The sequence below is a fragment of the Entelurus aequoreus genome, linkage group LG05 (genome assembly GCF_033978785.1).
Source record: "Entelurus aequoreus isolate RoL-2023_Sb linkage group LG05, RoL_Eaeq_v1.1, whole genome shotgun sequence".
Lineage (NCBI taxonomy): Eukaryota > Metazoa > Chordata > Actinopteri > Syngnathiformes > Syngnathidae > Entelurus > Entelurus aequoreus.
The window spans coordinates 72,171,856-72,192,562 of NC_084735.1; the positions used below are offsets into that span (position 1 = coordinate 72,171,856).

General features: G+C 40.1%; 1 protein-coding gene across 1 annotated transcript in view; it reads right to left on the reverse strand.

The window, feature by feature from the left end:
* The window catches only part of grk6 (G protein-coupled receptor kinase 6), a 38,444-nt gene extending 22,927 nt beyond the window's left edge, over nt 1–15,517 (reverse strand). The window contains exons 1-3 of the mRNA XM_062048856.1: nt 15,243–15,517; nt 8,904–8,999; nt 1,404–1,516 (exon numbers count right to left, since the gene is read on the reverse strand). Of these exons, the coding sequence (XP_061904840.1) occupies nt 1,404–1,516; nt 8,904–8,999; nt 15,243–15,294 (261 nt within the window). The 5' untranslated portion in view covers nt 15,295–15,517. The remainder of the gene's footprint in view (nt 1–1,403; nt 1,517–8,903; nt 9,000–15,242) is intronic.
* Between the last annotated feature and the right edge of the window lie 5,190 nt (nt 15,518–20,707).

Below are 20,707 nucleotides of genomic sequence, written 5' to 3' on the forward strand. Positions count from 1 at the left end.
TTAATTATTATTTATTTATGTACTGTTCTGTTACAGACCACAAGGAAATGGGATAAAATTGCTATGATATGAAAAGGGGTAGGATTAAATAAGATCTGCTTCTTCCTACTGCTTTTCAGACGTGCTCTAATGAAACAACTGGAAATATGTGATGCAATACATTGTATCGTATGCATGATTGAAATAAACTTAAACTCAACATAACTGAACTGATCTAGAATGAATGCTAACATTCTCTAAACTAACCATGGGAGAACCATTAGCTAAAATTATTTTATTGTTACGTGTTAGCTGGGTTAGCATGGAAGAGGGAGGAGAGGACAAGCTATGCTCGCCGCAGTGTAAAATTGTAGTAGATAGACGGCACACGTCTTTAAGCTGCAAGTTTATGGCAGCTACATATGTCATATGTCGGTAAAAGTTAGAGATGCTACCTCAGTAGAAGCATTTAAGTCTCATCTTAAAACTCATTTGTATACTCTAGCCTTTAAATAGACTCCCTTTTTAGACCAGTTGATCTGCCGTTTCTTTTCTTTTCTTTTCTACTCTGCCCCCAACCCGGGGTGGACCGCTAGCCTGTCCATCGGATGGGGACATCTCTACGCTGCTGACCCGTCTCTGCTCGGGATGGTTCCTGCTGGCCCCACTATGGACTGGACTTTCGCTGATGTGTTGGACTTTCACAATATTATGTCAGACCCACTCGACATCCATTGCTTTCGGTCTCCCCTAGAGGGGCGGGGTTACCCACATATGCGGTCCTCTCCAAGGTTTCTCATAGTCATTCACATTGACGTCCCACTGGGGTGAGTTTTCCTTGCCCGTATGTGGGCTCTGTACCGAGGATGTCGTTGTGGCTTGTACAGCCCTTTGAGACACTTGTGATTTAGGGCTATATAAATAAACATTGATTGATTGATTGATGTATCTAATCTTCCATATACAGTATATAACCTACTCAGTGGCCTTGTGGTTAGAGTGTCCACCCTGAGATCGGTAGTTCGTGAGTTCAAACCCCGGCCGAGTCATACCAAAGACTATAAAAATGGGACCCATTACCTCCCTGCTTGGCACTTCCTGGGCGCGGCCACCGCTGCTGCTCACTGCTCCCCTCACCTCCCAGGGGGTGAACAAGGGGATGGGTCGAATGCAGAGGTTAATTTCACCACACCTAGTGTGTGTGTGACAATCACTGGTACTTTAACTTTAACTTTATATCTAAAATGTGCACACTAACATCCCCCCCAAAATTGTGAGATTCCCACATCTAGTGGTTAAACTATGGCTTCCTATCACCTGATCCACTTCTTCAGTAGACTTACACTTGAATCTTTGTTTCCTAAAGGCCAACCGCTAACAAAGAGTGACTTTGGAACTTTTCCCCAACTTTTCCCCAATTTTACCACAGCGTCCAGAAACTTGACGCAGCGCCTCAGCTCAGGTCGAGTCTCGCAAAACACCCGGAAGAGTAGGCGCCCAATGGGTTGGCGCTCGCACAGGCTGCTGTAGTCTTTCTCTGGGGGAGGACAAAAAGCAAAGACGCTCAGTCAAAGCCTCGTACAGTGAGTAATGAGTGTAAATATTTTCAACAATGGGCAGACCAGTGGTAATGTTCAAGGACAGGAAAGCCAAAAAAAATGAGTCAAAAGAATTGCTGCTCATGATCTAAAGACCACAATGCCTCCAATGGCTGGAATCAGATTATTTGGACTTGTATCGGAGTGATGGGAAATTGTTGGTAAATCGTGCCACATTACATATGGATACAATTTCATCTAATTATAGGATTGCAAAATGCGTTTTGTGCAGTCGTGTGTAAATTACATTTTGGTGCCCCCCATGGGTTGTGCTCGGAATGCTTTAGAATGCAATGCAGATATCTTCACGTTTTTTATCATCATAGCATTAGACCAGGAGTGTCAAACTCATTTTAGCTCAGGGGCCGCATGGAGGAAAATCTGTGCACGCGCAGGCCGGACTATTAAAATCATGGCATTAAAAACTAAAAAAATAAAGACAACTTCAGATGGTTTTCTTTGTCTTACTTTGACCAAAAATAGAACAAACACATTCTGAAAATATTACAATAAAAATATAGAAAAAAATACCGGCAGCGGTAAAGTTTAGATTCATGAAGGAAAAAAGAAAGTGAATGAATGTTTATAACTGAATACATTTACATATGCATAAAAATGTGTTTCCTTTTGTATAATTTTTTTATGAATTAAGTAACATTTATTACAACCTTTTTTCCAAAACACAATATAGAATATAATGTGAGATATAACAGGATAATGCATACATTTATAATTTGTTTTAAAAACGGTTACAAAAAAGTTGGACCCCAAAAATTTACTGTGGCACCCCATTTTGAAAATTCCAGCAGTAGGCGGCTGTGGCCTGCTTTCTAACTTGTTTTAAAATATCATCCCTGGGGCCATAGATTATTCGTATGCGGGCCAGATCCGGCCCGTGGGCCTTGACTTTGACACCCCTGCATTATACAAATGGTCAATGACTTATGGGCAATGAATTATCCCTGAAAAAATTTAACGGGCATGCACTTGTCACTGCCCTCAAGGTGTGTACTAAATTTTGTGATGATTTGGCCAAACATTGAAAAGTTACAATAGGTGTGTGTGAGGAGTCAATTCAACTTGCGTTGTCAAATGTGTTAATAACCATCATGTGGTGTATTTGTCAGAAAAATAAAAGCACAGGCAACACAATTGAGTTGCATGTTTTGACCAGTTTTTACCATTTTGTGTGCAGCAGTTCCGGACTAAAAGTCAGATACAATCGATACAATACAGTCAGACAACGTGACAGTTAATTTGCAGGGTCTTTGTTTGAATTCCAAAGCCATTATCCCCCTCCGGACCTGATGGTCTTCTTCACAATGGCCCCCTCATGATGAACTTAGTACCCTGTCTCTTGGAAGGTTCCATCATGTCGTGGATGCTTGTGGATCAATGGCTCAGTAAGAGGTGTGATGTACACAACGTGTAAAGAACATGCTGTGCATCACCGAGCAGAAAGAGGTGGGCTGTGGCATTGTTATACCAGGGGATTCAATTTGTGATATTCAATTATTCACACCTGGAGAGTTAAATCCACAACCGATGTGTGATTTCCTACAGTATACTTGAAACAGAGGTGATGTGACCAAAGGAAAGAAGCTAACAAACAAGGAAGTTGACTGTTTCCTGAATGTCTTTCTCAAGACACTCCTCCATGTCGTAATAACAACCATACACAAAGTGCTTAAAGCTCCCCTTAGTGATACATGTCAAATCCTCTCGCTTTGCATCCTTTCATTGTTCGACTCCCCTTCTGCATCAGCGTTTCACATCAGGTGTGGCTTTGACGATAACAACTTCCTTCCTGTCTCGGTTTGTTTTTTAGCGTGAAGGAGCCATTTGACTCATTCAAATAGAAAGGCGATTTGCATTGACAACGACAAAGAGAGAACCTGCTCAAAGCCCGCTTGAGGCCACAGACAGAAGACTAACGTTTTGACTTCTGTAGATGGCAGCGATGATGCCCTTTCACACCACTTCTGCATCTTGAGCACGGCCATCAGATAAGCCTCCATTTATGAGGTCAATAAGAAGTCAACAAAGCAGCCTCGAATCAGAAAATAGTAGATTCATTAACTCATGAACAAAGTCCCGAGCACGCGCCTCGGGCGCTTAAGCGGAGGAAATCTGTGGTTAGGTGCAGTGGGAGGAAGCTGACTAACTGCTAGGTTTTGAACGTTACAGTTGTTTCATAACAGAGGTGACAAAGCGTCTTGTCACAACGTAGATTTGCACAAATGTGACGTAATGTTTTAAAGATCCCATATTGTGCAAAAATTACTTTTTAAGGATGTGTCACAACAAGGAAACGTAAAAAAATCGATCATCTCCCTCACTTGCTTGCTGCACGTTTGAGAGAAGAGGCACTCAAACGATGGCTTTTAAAGTTCCGGCATTCCATGGCGTCATGAAGGGAAAACCTCATTCCCCCTGGACATGATACCGCCTCTGACCTGCCCCTAGTAGATGTCTCCATCCGGTCTACTGTATACTTTATGCCCCATGGAGGATAGTTGTTTTTTTTAAATCACATCTTACAAGAAAGTCTTAAACTATCAGTCAGTGAGCTACAAACATTTGGTAATTTAGTTTTTCTCCAGTGAATATTCTAACCTAGCATGATGTTGCTGTTAAAATGTGTAATGTTAGCACACCAGCTGACATAGCTATGCTAGCGTTGCTACCATTTTTGTTCTCTTGTCCCAGTCCTTAATTTGACGTTGTGGAGTCAATTTATATGAATCATGAGCTCACCAGGTACCTAATAACCTGCACAACCTAACGAGATCCAATACAAAGACAAGTAACTGCACGATTAAGGACAGGCTTTGCCTGGCCCTAAACAAGATTTTGTAATTATATTTATTTAATAATATTAATAGACTCCTTGAAGTCCTCCAGCCCACTCTTAACCTACTGTAACATCACTTCCTCACATGCACGCACTCCGTGTATTTACATGCACTAAAAAATAATTATTGACTTAATTTGGTTGAAACTAGGTTTTTAAAACACCGAAATAAAAATAACTATAATTAGGTTTTGACTTTTTAATCATGGTATTAACATATTTAGATTATGTGATGTTGTGTCTTGCATGTATACACTCTCATCGATCGATCATTGTATCGGGCGTTCTACACACTTGCCAGTATTCCCAACGCGATAATCCGGAAGCACAGAAGATGGCGCACTCAATGATCAGAAACCCCACAAGAATTTTACTTATACACGCTCAGGTCTTTGTTTCATCAATAATGTTTTGCATCAAGCGTTATTAGGCCTCTTTTGGGGGGCTGAATGCTGCCTAAAATATTAATAAATCCCCCAAAATTATGTGGTGGTGTTTTATTTTTTTTAAAGTTCAGAATAGTTCCAACAAATGTAATGTAAAGTAGCCAGAATATGAGTTTTAATAATCATAAAAACTGTTATTATTTACTAAAAAAAATATTATAAACATGACAAGTTCATAGTGTAAGGAAACTTACACTAATGGATGATAATAATCATAATAATACATAATTATCATACTATTATGATGACGATTATTATTAATGCATCTACTGTGGGGTTAGTCTTCACCTTTCTTTAAAAACTAGTGACGCCCCTCTTTCAAACTTTAATTTAGGGTCCTTGAACACACCACAATTATTTTCTAAGAGATAAAAAAGTTAAACTTAAAAAAAACTTTGTCAGATGCTGCCACAAATAGATATTTTACAATTCTTCTATCATCTCATCCTGGTTCCCAAATGTTGGTGCTGTGTGTGAATGTATAAATGTGAGCTTTGAAGACGTTATGACGTCTGTGTTTAGCGGTCCATGCAGGAATTTCCACTACCAGAAAGAAATGAACCATTTTTAGTTTTTTGTATAGGTTGTGTGACACATTCCTACATTTGATTCATATAACCTTATTATTGAACTTTGAGAGCAAGTTTGAATTTATTTTCACTTTTATGACATTGAATTTGATACCTGACAAATTTAAATTCAAGAAAAAAATCTTCAAATCTTTACAAAAGCCCAGGCCCTACACATGTGGTCCCCCGAGTGGCCCTAAACAACCCGGGAGTGTTTATGCTAGGAGCCGGTCTTGCTTGTGGACTACAATGTATCTCATTGAGCATCTACAATTTCTTCTTCCTACACATTGGCTACCATATTTAGTCCACGCAACCAAATAGGATCCCATACAAGAGATGTATCAAAGTACAATGTTTTAGTCAGAAATAATGGTGAAAATGGTGTGGGACGCCGACCTATGCATGCTGCTATACTATTAATCCGTTATTTGGACTGTCGCCGTGGCATTAATGTACATGCTCACACACACACAGTACACACACAGGCCGCTTTGTTTGGACGGGGGCCATTAAAGACACAGCAGGGCCGTAGACTTCCACGGATAAGACTGGAAATGACACGAAGTGCAGGGCAGTGAGAGACCACGGGATGCATGGATTTACTGTGAGACACTAATTACATTACAATATTACCCCAGAGAAGATAATAGGGCAGTATGGAAAGTGTTTACATTGAGTCATTTCATTAGGAGAAAGAGTACAGAACAACTTTTCAATAACATGCAATTGTTTTATTTCTTTTTTTCAATTATTAGCACTTTGATGTGCGTTTTTTCGTGCTCAAATAAAGTATTTTTTAGTAAAATTAATAAATAAAATGTTGAATATTAATAATCTAATAAAATAACCTAGAGAATATGTTAAATGTATTTATTTCTTATTTAATAGGATTAAGACTTTTAAAATATTTTTATTTTTTATGTGCTGTCATATTTTATTACCAGATGCACTACATGTCTTTCATTACAAACGCTATTTTTGTAAGTTTTTAAAGTGTGTAAATCATATAAATGTATATGATATTTACATATGTACGGTATTATATTTACTTTGTTAAAATTGTAGCAAGCAGACTTAACACCTTTTTCACCAGCATAGCCGCAACTCTTGTCAACAAACTGTCCCACCACTCTGGTCGCTTTGGTGTAGAACACATTAAAGCCTTCTACAGAAAGCTAGGAGTATCCAACAACGATTTCAAATTAGAAATGGTCTCAGCTGATGAGGTGCTTAAAAAATTGAGCGCGCTCCACCCAAACAAGGCCACCGGCCTTGACAATATCCCCTCCAGATTTCTCAGGGACTCTGCCTCCATCATTGCCCCAATCATCACACACATAATAAACCTCTCAATTTCACAAGGCCAAGTACCAAAAGATTTTAAGATAGCAAGAGTAACTCCCCTCTTTAAAAAAGGAAGCAAATTGGAACCTGGCAACTACCGACCTGTTTCTATTCTCAGTTCCATTTCGAAAGTAATGGAAAAAATAGTTTATGAACAGGTCGATGGTTACCTTGCCACTAATAAACTCATGTACAAATTCCAATCCGGCTTCAGAATTAACCACTCCACTGACACATGCCTTCTCTATCTGACCGACCACATCAAACATGAGGTGGACGCGGGCAAATACTGCGGCATGGTCATGCTGGACCTTCAGAAGGCCTTTGACACCGTTAACCACGCTATACTGTTAGATAAGCTCAGAGCAATCGGATTTAATAAAACCTCATCGAGCTGGATGCAATCTTACTTGGAGGGGAGGGAACAGGTGGTAGAGGTGAACGGCACAGTGTCGTCGTCGTCCCCCCCCCCCCCCCCATCTCGGTGAGCTGTGGAGTCCCCCAAGGCAGTGTATTAGGGCCTTTACTGTTCCTAATATACATAAACGACTTGTCATCGGCATGCGACTGTGAATTGTTCTTGTTTGCGGATGACTCTGCCCTGCTGGTATCGGGCAAGGACAAGTCACAGGTGGAGAAAATCCTCAGTGCTGAACTCTGTAGAACTTGCACCTGGCTCGCTGACAACAAGCTATCCATACACTTGGGTAAAACGGAATGCATCCTGTTTGGGTCCCACATCAACCTTAAGAAAGTCAATGATTTCACTATAAAAGTGGGTGACATTGTTATCACCAGGAAAGATGAGGTCACCTACCTAGGTTCCATTCTAGAGGCTAATCTTTCCTGTGATAAAATGGCAACCAAGGTTATCAAAAAGGTCAACCAACGAACGAGATTTCTCTATAGAACCTCCTCTCTGGTCAACAAAAGCACCATGAGGATTCTGGCGGGAACTCTCGTTCAACCCTTTTTCGATTACGCATGCACCTCCTGGTACCCTAGCACCTCCAAAACCCTCAAATCTAAACTCCAAACACCCCAGAACAAGCTAGTCTCTTACCCACTTCTCCAAAGTGGGCTGGCTCAGGGTGGAGGACAGAGTAAAACAACTTGCACTGAGCCTAGTCTATAAAATCCGCTACACCTCCCTGATACCGAAGTACATGTCAAACTACTTCCTTAACGTAAATGACCGCCATAACCACAACACCAGGGGGAGCTCCACTAACCACGTTAAACCCAGATTCCGATCTAACAAAGGTCTTAACTCATTCTCTTTCTATGCCACATCAATGTGGAATGCGCTCCCAACAGGTATAAAAGAAAGGGCATCTCTATCCTCCTTCAAAACCGCAATAAAAGTACACCTCCAGGCAACTTCAACCCTAAACTAACACCCTCCCCGGATTGCTAATAATCAAATGTTTTTCTTGTGCTTTCTGATATCTCTCTCTCTATGTCCACTAATTGCTGTACATATCCTACCAAGTCAGACCTACACTGTTTCAATGTCCATTTCTCTGATGATGCAATTGTTGATGCTGATTGTTGATGACAGAAGTGTTGATACCAACCAAACCTAACCCCCCCCCCCCCCCCCAATATCCCACACCCCGGATTGTAAATAATGTAAATATTGTAAATAATTAAATGTATATACTCTTATGATTATCTTGTGTGATGACTGTATTATGATGTTAGTATATATTTGATAGTATATATCTGTATCATGAATCAATTTAAGTGGACCCCGACTTAAACAAGTTGAAAAACTTATTCGGGTGTTACCATTTAGTGGTCAATTGTACGGAATATGTACTTCACTGTGCAATTTACTAATAAAAGTTTCAATCAATCAATCAATCAATCAATCAATCAATCAATCAATCACATACTATATTTTCCCATATCGTGCATGCATCTAGTTTATTGTTAATAAAAATATTTGTTTGTAAAACACATACTGCGTATGCTGCTGTGAAAAAATGACATTTACTCAGCTAGGGCGCATAAAAAATGTATTATATAATAACTTATTTAGCGATTTGTATGTCAAAGTGTGGCAATTAGCGTTTGATTATGGTACTGTAAAATGTTGCTGGCTTACCTGTGGATTGTCGCAGCTCTTCACACAAACTAATGTGGGGAAACTGCAGCATTTGCTTCCATTTTTTACTCTTGCCTTTCCTATTTCCACCGCCTCCTGTAAAGAACAACAAAACAGAGTAAACACGTGTTCATGTTAGCCGCCGCGTTGTGTTGTTTATCTAATGTGTTGCGCTTTCAATGCAAACAAGATGTTTTTGATGTTTGCCACCAAATAATGAAATCTGCCATACGATCATGATCGATAACAGGCAGAAACGACTCAGGCAATGTAGATCCAGATGCACAACGTGGGTATAAATACATTACATATGCCCTCCAGGCCGCTAGATGAACTTTTGAGCTTTAAGTCACGAAGGAAGGTCGACTCAGTTGACACGTAACAAGTGTGTTTGTTTTGTTTGCAAATTGCCGCACTATGCCTTTGCTTTTGTCAATTTTTGGAATAACTGAAAGTGATTTACAACAACCTAAAGGCAAAACAAGATGATAAAGATTACGCACAGACAGCACCATCCTTTGTTTTTATAATTTGCTGAACAAATATTACAGACTTTCCAGACCCAACTTCAAAGTTTTACTTAGAGGCTTCCACAATAAAATCAAATAAAACTAACAAAAGACGCCAGACACACTCTGCACTTGACTGAATGAACAATATCAAAATCAAATGCAGTATAAAGGTTCCAGTTCATAAGTAAAACTTTTAGGTTGGGTCTGGAGAGTCTTGTAATATTTGTTCAGCAAATGATAAAAACAAAGGATGGTGTTGTCTGTGCGTAATCTTTATCACTAGAACATGTACAGATAGAGGCTTCCACAATAAAAAAAAACACCTAACAAAAGACGCCAGACACTCTCTGCACTTGACTGAATGAACAGTATCATAATCAAATGCAGTATAAAGGTTCCAGTTAATATCTGTACATTTCTAGTTTCTAATATTGTACTTTTTCATTTTATTTTGCTATGTTTCTGTCCTTGTCTGTATGTATACAGTAGATTCCCACCTATTCGCAGATCCCACATATTTGCAGATTTCATTTTTCTACTTTTAATTGTAAATAATTAGTTACTCTTAATTGTAACTTAAATAGAAAGTATTTTGATGGCGCTGTCTGCAGTGGAAAGAACTGTGTTGCAGCTATAATTCCAGCAGAGGGTGCTGTGAAGTGAGGACTAATGACAGTATGGCACACTCACTACATGTATCAACACTGCACTTATACTGTGTTGGTGTTTCATAATAGTCGTCCGCCATCTTCTGGATTAAAAAAGTCACTAAATTTGACCTGCAAATAAATAATAATAGTAGCTATATGCCCAGGGGTCTACAATTTCAAAAATACTTTAATACAATATTAAAGCAAAAGGGAATACAAACATATTTATACATGATAATAGCACTATATTCAAAATATTAGGACCGCTCCACTTTAATAAAATGCAATAATTAGGCCAATTATTGTAGGATTACACAATAGCCATAAATGTAATATTGTTTCCAAAAACGTACAGATTATTTTGCATGCAATCAATTTAGAAACCAAAAATTCACAAAAAAAAAAAAGAGAATGATAGGTATTCTTGTGAAAGATATTTATTGTTAATCTTTTACAAAAAGTTACTGACATAATTCCCAAAGTCAAAAATATAGAAAAATGAAGCACATATAATTGTTTTTGTTTTTTTAATAAATAGCTGCAATGAGCCAAATAGTAACACACAGTATGGTGCTTTGCAGTCAATCAAAACAGCAGCTGTATCGGCCATGTGATTTTTTTTTTTTTTAAAGTGACACACATTGAGATGTTGAGGGACACAATATCGCTCCTTGCGTTTCAGAAGGCATCGGTCATTCAGTATCGTTTTACCAATTACTAGCACTGTCTCATAAGTCTATTAACTCATCATTGTCTTGTCCAGCAGGAAGAGGCTTCGACAAAACGTGATGTTTTGTAACTGCATTGTTTGTAGGTACAACAGTACATATTCCTCTAATGGTTTTTAATGTGTAAAAAAAATATTTAAAAATGTGTTAAAAAGCTGTGAGATACATATTATAGGGTTTACAGAGGGATATTCAACTAAATTGTTTTGGGGGCCACATTTCCAGGCAGCTAAGGACCAAGGGACTGGACTTCTCTTTTCACTGTTAGTCTTATTTTGTATATTCCGGTGAACCAGCATCCTCTACAGTAGACATTTGATTTTGGACTATATATTTTGTCAGAGTTACAGGAGCGCTCTGCTGTTTTTGAGGAACCTCTGCAAAAAAGCCAGTCAAAGATCATCTCTATCACAGCACTCTAGTGTTTTTAAGAATCTGCTACAAAATACAAGTTTTTTTTTAACTGAACTTGTGACCCACAACTTGATTATCCAAAATGATGAAAAAGAGAGGACCTAAAATAGGCCCTAAAGGAACACTACTAAGTTGAACAAATGACTATCAACTGCATCTAAAGTAAACAAGCTACAGCAAAACCTTAGTTACATTAATTGCATCACAAAGAAAAATGTTGAAACTGCCAAAAAGGAGAGGACTTAAAGTGGTGCCTTGAGGTACGCCTCAGTTATGTAAACCACAAGTTTGGACCCCAGTGTTCTATGTTTACTACAGTAGCAAGGTTACGCAACTCCCCAATGCTGGAGGCTAGAGTGTCAAAGTTAACACACTGTCCTGGTATAACGTTTTATATGTCAAATCAGATGCTGGCTTATTTTGTGATAGTGTGATGCTGTGTCTTTGTGTATATGCACACATGGTTACAGCAAACTGTGTGAAAGGCACAATGCCAGATTGTTACCGCTCTGATGGACTAATGTTGTGTGAGTGAGGTGCTTGGGTTACTTTTAGAAACCGCTTTTGCTCCAGAATGGGCCTTGTTACAAACAGCAGCACTACAGTAGCTTAAACGTCAGCTTTACAGATGCCACGCCATGCCGTCCGTCTATTACCCACATATGCGGTCCTCTCCAAGGTTTCTCATAGTCATTCACCGACGTCCCACTGGGGTGAGTTTTTCCTTGCCCGTATGTTTGCTCTGTACCGAGGATGTCGTTGTGGCTTGTACAGCCCTTTGAGACACTTGTGATTTAGGGCTATATAAATAAACATTGATTGATTGATTGAGTCACATGTTTTAAATGATTATATTTTTTATAGATTGATGGATAACTTGCTTTGAAATCGAAAGTTAAAATGACAAGCAGATTTTTAAGTGTTTATTTTTGATGACCAAAAAAAATTATTGGAACATCAGCTAATATTAAAGTGTAGAACATTTGTAATTGCATGCGGAACAGTTTGCTGTTAAAATCGAAAGAACAAGTACATTTTGCCAGAAATAGCTTTTATTATTTCCAGCTTTTTGCAGGCCACATAAACGACATGGTGGGCCACATAAATGAGGTGGTGGGCCACATAAAATGACGTGGAGAGCCACATAATATCATGTGGAGGGCCACATAAAAGATGTGGCAGACCACATAAAGTGAAGTGGCGGGCCATATTAAAACGTCGAAGCATACCACATTAAGTGAGGTGGCGGACCACATAAAATGATGTGGTGGACCACATTAGAATTATGTGGTGTGCCACATTAAAATTATGGGAATGGCCACTTAAAATCAAATGCGGGTTCACAATCAAATTATGTGGCGGTCCACAATAGAGTGCACTGGTGGGCCACCATAAAAGTATATGGCGGACGGACCACATAAATTATGTGGCTGGCCACATAAAATGGTGTGGATTGCCACATAAAATCATGTGATGGTCCACATTACAGAAGTTGGTGGGCCATATAAATGTTGTGGCAGACCACATAAAATGATGTGGACGGCCACATTAAAATGTCGTGGCGGAGCTCATAAAATGACGTGGCGGGCAACATTAAAATATTGTGGCGGACCACATTAATTGATGTGGCATGCAACATGATGGTCCACATTAAAGAAATTGGCGGGCCACATAAAAGATGTCGAAAGAACAAGTACATTTTGCCAGAAATAGCTTTTATTTCCAGCTTTTTGCAGGCCACATAAACGACATGGTGGGCCACATAAATGAGGTGGTGGGCCACATAAAATGACGTGGAGAGCCACATAATATCATGTGGAGGGCCACATAAAAGATGTGGCAGACCACATAAAGTGAAGTGGCGGGCCATTTTAAAATGTCGTAGCAGACCACATTAAATGAGGTGACGGACCACATAAAATGATGTGGTGGGCCACATTAGAATTATGTGGTGTGCCATGTTAAAATGATGGGACGGGCCACCAAAAATCCAATGGGGGTTCACAATAAAATTATGTGGCGGTCCACAATAGAGTGCAGTGGTGGGTCAGCATAAAATTATATGGCGGACCACATACATTTTGTGGCGGGCCACATAAAATGGTGTGGATTGCCACATAAAATCATGTGATGATCCACATTACAGAAATTGATGGGCCATATAAATGATGTGGCAGACCACATAAAATGATGTGGACGGCCACATTAAAATGCCGTGGCGGAGCACATTAAATGATGTGGCGGGCAACATTAAAATATTGTGGCGGACCACATTAATTGATGTGGCATGCAACATTAAAATTATTGGGCGGCCCACAATAAATTGATGTGCCGGTGCAGCTTTAACTCCCTGGCTTTCTGTTTGACACCTGTGGTCTGTATGCACGCCTGAGTGGCACATGACTGTAGTAGTCTCAGTGGCATCAGCCGGTAATAAAATTGTTTGTTCTGAGGTTGGATTTAGCTCGCTCCAACCTCTGCTCTGCCGCTAATAGGAAGCCTCTTGCATTGAGTAATTCTGTCTCCCTACCATTAACATTGGCTGAATTAATGCCCAGCATACTGCAAGCACTAACGCAGATCAACTTACGCGAACATTAGAACTGTCTTTGTACTTTGCGGATGCAAGTTCGAGCCACGCAGGATCGTAACCATTTGTTTTTCCCCCCCGAGTGACAGAAAGTGAATTTTGTTTACACTCCCGGGAGGTCAAGGGTCAACAGAAGGCCTGTGGCTGTGCTGCTCTGCTGATGGGACGCATCAGCTGGGAAGATGTTTAACACAACACTCGGTAGCTAAGGGTTGTGACAGTCTCTTGTTGTCCAAGTTAGCCAGCATGTATGAAAACACAACATGCTCTAAAAGAAAAAATAGGCCATTATTATAACAAAGATAAGACATTGTCTACCCACAAAGTACTATTTGCTCACCCTCAACATCCTGTTTTGCAAACGACAGGACGATGCAACGTCAAGCAGGGGAAACTTACTGTGTTGCTACACTTCATATTTCACACAGAACCATACAGTCATTCTAAAAAAGACAATGAATGCATGTCTCTTATATATAAACAATCGTAGTATTTTGGGCTGCACACTTGTAAAATACTACTGTGAAACCCTACGAAAACGTGTTAGGGAATACGCATGTAGGCGCCGATCTACATTTCTGCCAGTGGGTGACTGCTTGGGCTTCCTCCCACCTCCAAAAACATCCACCTGGGGATAGGTTGATTGGCAACACTAAATTGGCCCTAGTGTGTGGTGAATGTGAGTGTGAATGTTGTCTGTCTATCTGTGTTGGCCCTGTGATGAAGGTGGCGACTTGTCCAGGGTGTACCCCGCCTTCCGCCCCAATGCAGCTGAGATAGGCTCCAGCGCCCTCCCGCGACCCCGAAAGGGACAAGCGGTAGAAAATGGATGGATGGATGGGTGCTCGGTGTGTGTATTAAAAAATATATATATAGACGTTCAGCGAAGTTAATATCCCATATGATTTGAGGCTTTATTATTTTGTAAAATTAACTACAACAAGATTGATTTTTCAAAAATGATTTTGAAGGTTGAAAGTTGCCATCAATCTTACGTGGGTGCTCGGCATTGTACGTGGTGCTTCGGGGATCGGTGCCTATGGGGGAATAATATAATCGATAATTGTTTAGCTTCATCTTGCGGGACGGTAAGAGTAAAATAGCAGCGGTAGTTACACATAATGTCATTAGTCGGATTTTAGCATCGAAATGACAATATTTACATGCCGAATCAACCAACCGTTGCCAGTAGTCGTCAAATCAATCAATGGCGGTATAGAAGACGTATATGCAGGTGCAGGTGACAGAAGACTTTAAATGGCTTAGTTTTCGAATGGAGTTCCGCACGTCAGTATAGTGAGAATGCGGTGCGTGTATGCGACTATATTCCCACGTTGTGGTCCATCATTATTAAACTATGTGATCACCATCAAAGCCACTTGTCATCCGTGACACAAGACACCAGACACTGAAGCTGTCACTCCGCCATCTCTCTCCATCCTCACCTTCACGGGCTTTCAGTAGCACGGTGTTGGCCACGATGTTCTCCAGCTCCATGTTGTCTCAGGTTAAAGCAGCAGCAACAACCGGGCCGAGCTCCAACGCCGCCCTCCACCTCGGCGAGTTTAAAAGTACCTTAACGCTGTCCACCACCTCCTCCCACCGGCCGGCCCGAGGAGAAGACAGCCTTCCAGTTCCGTTGCTTTCCCCCGCAGTCCTGTCCGGTGACATCCGCACTCCTCCTCCCTCTCTCTCCGCCCCATAGCTGCCACCGAAGACCACAAACCAACATAGACGTCGGACTCGGTGCGTCAACTGGAGTTGAAATTTGAGTCTCCCTCTCTGCTTCTACTCTGCCTATAGCTGAAGAAAACAGTCACACACACAAAAAAAATCAATGTTTTCAACATGATTTTACTTTTTTATTTAAAAAAAACAAAACAACCCACGGTGGTTACCTAGTACCACTAGAGGGAGCATGTTGAGTAGAGATGAGACGTTGGCGAACGAGTTGAGTTTTTTTAACGGCCCATTAATGTGAACGATTATAACCGATTCGTTTGAGAGCCGTTGGCGAACGAGTTGAGTTTTTTGAACGGCCCATTATTGTGAACGATGATAAATGATTCGTTTGGAAGCCGTTTTTATGCACATGTGGATTAGTATGGCTCTTTGAAGGGAGACAGACCTTGAAGAATCGTTCCTTTAAGAGAGCCGTTCAAAAGGCTGGCTCGTTCTTCAAAAAAACAAAAAAATCTATATCCATCCATCCATTTTCATGTATCGATTTTTCTTAAGTAACTTGTTTTTTATCAAGGAAACAATCACTTGTGGCAGTAATACGGTAAAGGTGTGGTCAACAATTAAAAATGTATACATAATATGGACACTATTGGTGAGAATTATTTTGTAATATTGATAATAATGTAATTTGGCTTTTGTTTGCATAAACATTCCACAGGATGGTGCCACTGCGTGCCTCATAATACAAAGGTCCTGGGTTCGGTCCCTGGGCTAGGGGTCTTTCTGTGTGGAGTTTGCATGTTCTCCCCGTGACTGCGTGAGTTCCCTCCGGGTACTCCGGCTTCCTCCCACCTCCAAAGACATGCACCTGGGGATAGGTTGATTGGCAACACTAAATTGGCCCTAGTGTGTGAATGTTGTCTGTCTATCTGTGTTGGCCCTGCGATGAGGTGGCGACTTGTCCAGGGTGTACCCCGCCTTCCGCCCGAGTGCAGCTGAGATAGGCTCCAGCACCCCTGCGACCCCAAACGGGACAAGCGGTAAAAAATGGATGGATAGATGATAAACGATTCGTTTTGGAGCCGTTCTTATGCACATGTTGATTAGAGATGGGCTGTATGGCTATTTGAAGGGAGACAGACCTTGAAGAGTTGTTCCTTTAAAAGAGCCGTGCAAAAGGCTGGCTCGTTCTTCAAAAAAACCCCAAAAAATCTATATCCATCTATCCATTTTCATATATCGATTTTTCTTAAGTAACTTGTTTTTTATCAAGGAAACAATCACTCGTGGCAGTAATACGATAAATGTGTGGTCAACAATTGCTGAGTGTGTGTGATAAAACTAAGTATCTGGGGCACATCATTACTGGGTGATGATGATGACCTATACAGACAGCGGCGTATGCTGTATGCCCAAGCCAACATGCTGAGAAAGAAATTTTATTATTGCACATATGATGTAAAGATAAACTTATTCAGAGCCTATTGCACTCCCCTGTATACTGCCCCCCTGTGGGTAAAGTATAAGCAGAAAAGCATACAGAAACTGCAGGTTGCTTATAATGACTGTATGAGGCTTCTCCTGGGAATTCCAAGAAGATCCAGTGCAAGCCAGATGTTTGTTAGTGTTGGGGTGCCCACTTTTTCAGCGTTGCTACGCAACATTATGTATAAGTTTATGTGTAGGGTATCTGAGTCTGAAAATGACATAATCTCTGTGTTAATGAACTCTGGCTGCAGTTCTGTTAAGTACTCATCTGGACTGTGGAATCATTGGCACACATGTTTGTATGTCAGAAACTGACATTTGGGTTTTATGTTTTTATTATTTTTATGTTTTATTGTTTTGTTTTTAATGTATGTTTTATTGTTTTGTTTTTTAATGTATTGTATTCTGTTTTTATATGTTTAAATGGATCTTAAGGTCTGCAATAAAGATTGATGATGATGAAAAATGTATACATAATATGGACACTATTGGGGAGAATTATTTTGAAATATTGATAATAATGTAATTTGGCTTTTGTTTGCATAAACATTCCACAGGATTGTGCCACTGCATGCCTCATAATACAAAGGTCCTGGGTTCGGTCCCTGGGCTAGGGGTCTTTCTGTGTGGAGTTTGCATGTTCTCCCTGTGACTGTGTGGGTTCACTCCGGGTACTCCGGCTTCCTCCCACCTCCAAAGACATGCACCTGGGGATAGGTTGATTGGCAACACTAAATTGGCCCTAGTGTGTGAATGTGAGTGTGAATGTTGTCTGTCTATCTGTGTTGGCCCTGCGATGAGGTGGCGACTTGTCCAGGGTATACCCCGACTTCCGCCCGAATGCAGCAGAGATAGGCTCCAGCACCCCCCGCGACCCTGATAGGACAAGCGGTAGAAAATTGTGGATGAATGGGTGCCACTCCCCGTTCTTTATCTATTTGTAATTCAGAATACAGCGGCAAAAAAGGCTCCAGTAGATTCAGGTGCTTAATAAAACTCCTACCCCAAGTTAACTGTCTATGTTTAGTGTGTGTATGTCACTTGAATAAGAGCCCTCTGGGATGACTCCAACTCGGTGATGTCCTTGCTCCTTCACTAAATAAAGCCATTAGAGCTGATTTTGATCCTGATTCTGTGAGAACAGCCTGGGAAATTTGCATAAAGAACGTCTCTCAAACAAACAAATTACAACTGTGAATCGGTTCTCACCGTTCACTTGAACGAGCTGTTAGAAAGACTCGACTTGTTCGCGAACGTCACCTTTCTAACGCAGATCTGTACAGATTTGGCGAATGCCCACCCGACTGGCAACTGGACTAGAACATTAGGAAGAGTCAAAAGAAAGCAGCATTTGGATTTATTTTTTAATTTAAAAAATATACATATGGAGAAAGATATGATTTCTTGTATTTATTTATTTTCATTTTATTTATTTATTTGGATTCACTTTTCTGGTTAATGTTTCTGATAAAGTACTGTGGTGGTGTACAAAAATATGAAAACACTTGCCATGAACTGGAAAACAAAGTCTTATTTCAATCATTAGGCCCTTTTCCACCGCAGGAACTTTTCCAGGAACGTTCACACTTATATGTAAATAAGCTTCCCTATGTGTTTCCACCAAAAAACTACTCTGGTAAATTGAGTTCTTCAGGAACCTTTTGGAGTTCCTGTCCGCTAGGTGGGACTTTTCGGAGCTACCCTGAACCTTTTCGAGGGCGGGCTGTGCTGTCGAACGCTGATTGTTTGAACATTATTGGGGGCGTTCCGAAAACATATTTTTTAAACACACGGCTAACGCTATAGCCGATGTGTTTGTATTGTTGGCGTGAGATAAACACTGGCATTTATTATTTATACATTGTTATTTACAGCCCTAATTAATTCATCATTTACTGAGAGGACGACTCCCTGACTGTTAGACATTGCGTAAAAAAGCCTGACTTTTTATGAACAATTCGGTACACTTTACTTCATAAATCATATAGTTTTGTATATGATTGCTTTGTATTTCATTTACTTACTTTTTAGTAAAAGAACTGTGACCTAATATTGTCTGTTTATTTTATCAATGTAGAAATATACTAAACCACTCCTCCATACGTCATCAGCCTGATTTGTATAAACTACCCTGAACTGTGAAGTGACGTTGAAATACAAACCACACACTTCTACAGGAACCAAGAGTTGAACTTTTGGTGGGAAAGGTCCTATTGTTTCTCTCATAATGGAACCGGCAACCATACTGATATTGCATAATGAATGTTCCAGAAACACCTGCATGCTACCTTTTTACATTTCTGGGGAACACACTGCATCTTGAAAATGCTGACTAACAGTCAAATCTCTTGTCTTTCTGAGAGTGTGGAACGACATCGAGATTGAAACTCCCAGAAAATACATCAACACAATGCCAGAGAGATGCGCTGCTGTGATTGTTGCCAAAGGGGACCACATTAAATATTTGAGAAAAATATAAAAAATAAACTGGACCGATAACCCAGCAGACACAAGACATTGAAACAAACTTGTTGAATTAGGTGCTGGCATTGAGCAACTTAAACTTAATGTTGGAACAACATGCTTTTTGGCAACCTTTAATCAATGTTGGGTTCCGACGTTGATATGACCATTGGATTTTGGTAATTTCCCAACCAATATTCTGTAACACTATACAACATTGAAACAACAGGATTTTTGACAATGTTTATTCAATGTCAGGTTGTGACGTTGATTTGACCATTTAATGTGGTCCTTTCTCAACCATCAACGTGAATCCAGCGTTAGATATCAATGTTGTCTCAATTTACAAACAATTTTTCAACATTGTTTTAAGATCAGTTTTAAAAGACATGTATATATAATCAACGTATCAATGTCTTGTGTCTGCTGGGAAATGTGTAGCTAAAATTGTTGCGGTAATACATTTGCCTTTACCTTTCATAATGGCATAAAAGGGAAATTCATTCTCTGGAAACAAATAAAACACAATTTTTCTAAGATTTTAACAAGTGTGCTTAAATATTTTTGCACACCACTGCATTTAAATTTTACACACATACAATTTGTGTTCACATTTTTATTTCCTCATTGTTATTCTAGTTGTATTAATGCTTTTTATAGCCATAAATAACATTTATCCTCATTATTATTTGTGCATTGTTTTCCTGTATTGTTAAAATGCTCTTGTGCGACAACGTTTTTTTTTAGGTGAGGGGAAGTTCCAAGTGGTAATGCCATTGTCAAAGTATTGGGATACGGCCCAGCCTTTTGGAATAGGATAGGATAGACTTTCGAACAGACGTTATTCATCCCACAAGAGGGAAATTATGTGCTTGTAGTGCAGATTCAAAAAGTCCACTAAAATAAGGTAAAAACAACATTAAAACAAGAGAGAAACATCAAACAACACAAGAGACATATAAGTTATTGTAAAAGCAGAGCTGTTGCAACCAGCTGCCACTTTAGCGCTGCCTTTACTACATATAGCTACAAAGTAAAACACAACAAAAAAACAAAACAAAATAAACAATACATAATACATATTGCACACATGTGATTGCACCCGGCATAGACAGAACCAAAACACCAATTCAACACCCACATACACCGCGGTGGCCTCTGCTTTGCTACACCCCATCGCCTGGTAGGGTCACGGGCAGCAGTTCCAGAGACAGGAGCAGACCTAACGAAGCGACCAAGAGCACCGGCTCCGTCCAAGGCTGCCCATTAGCCCTCG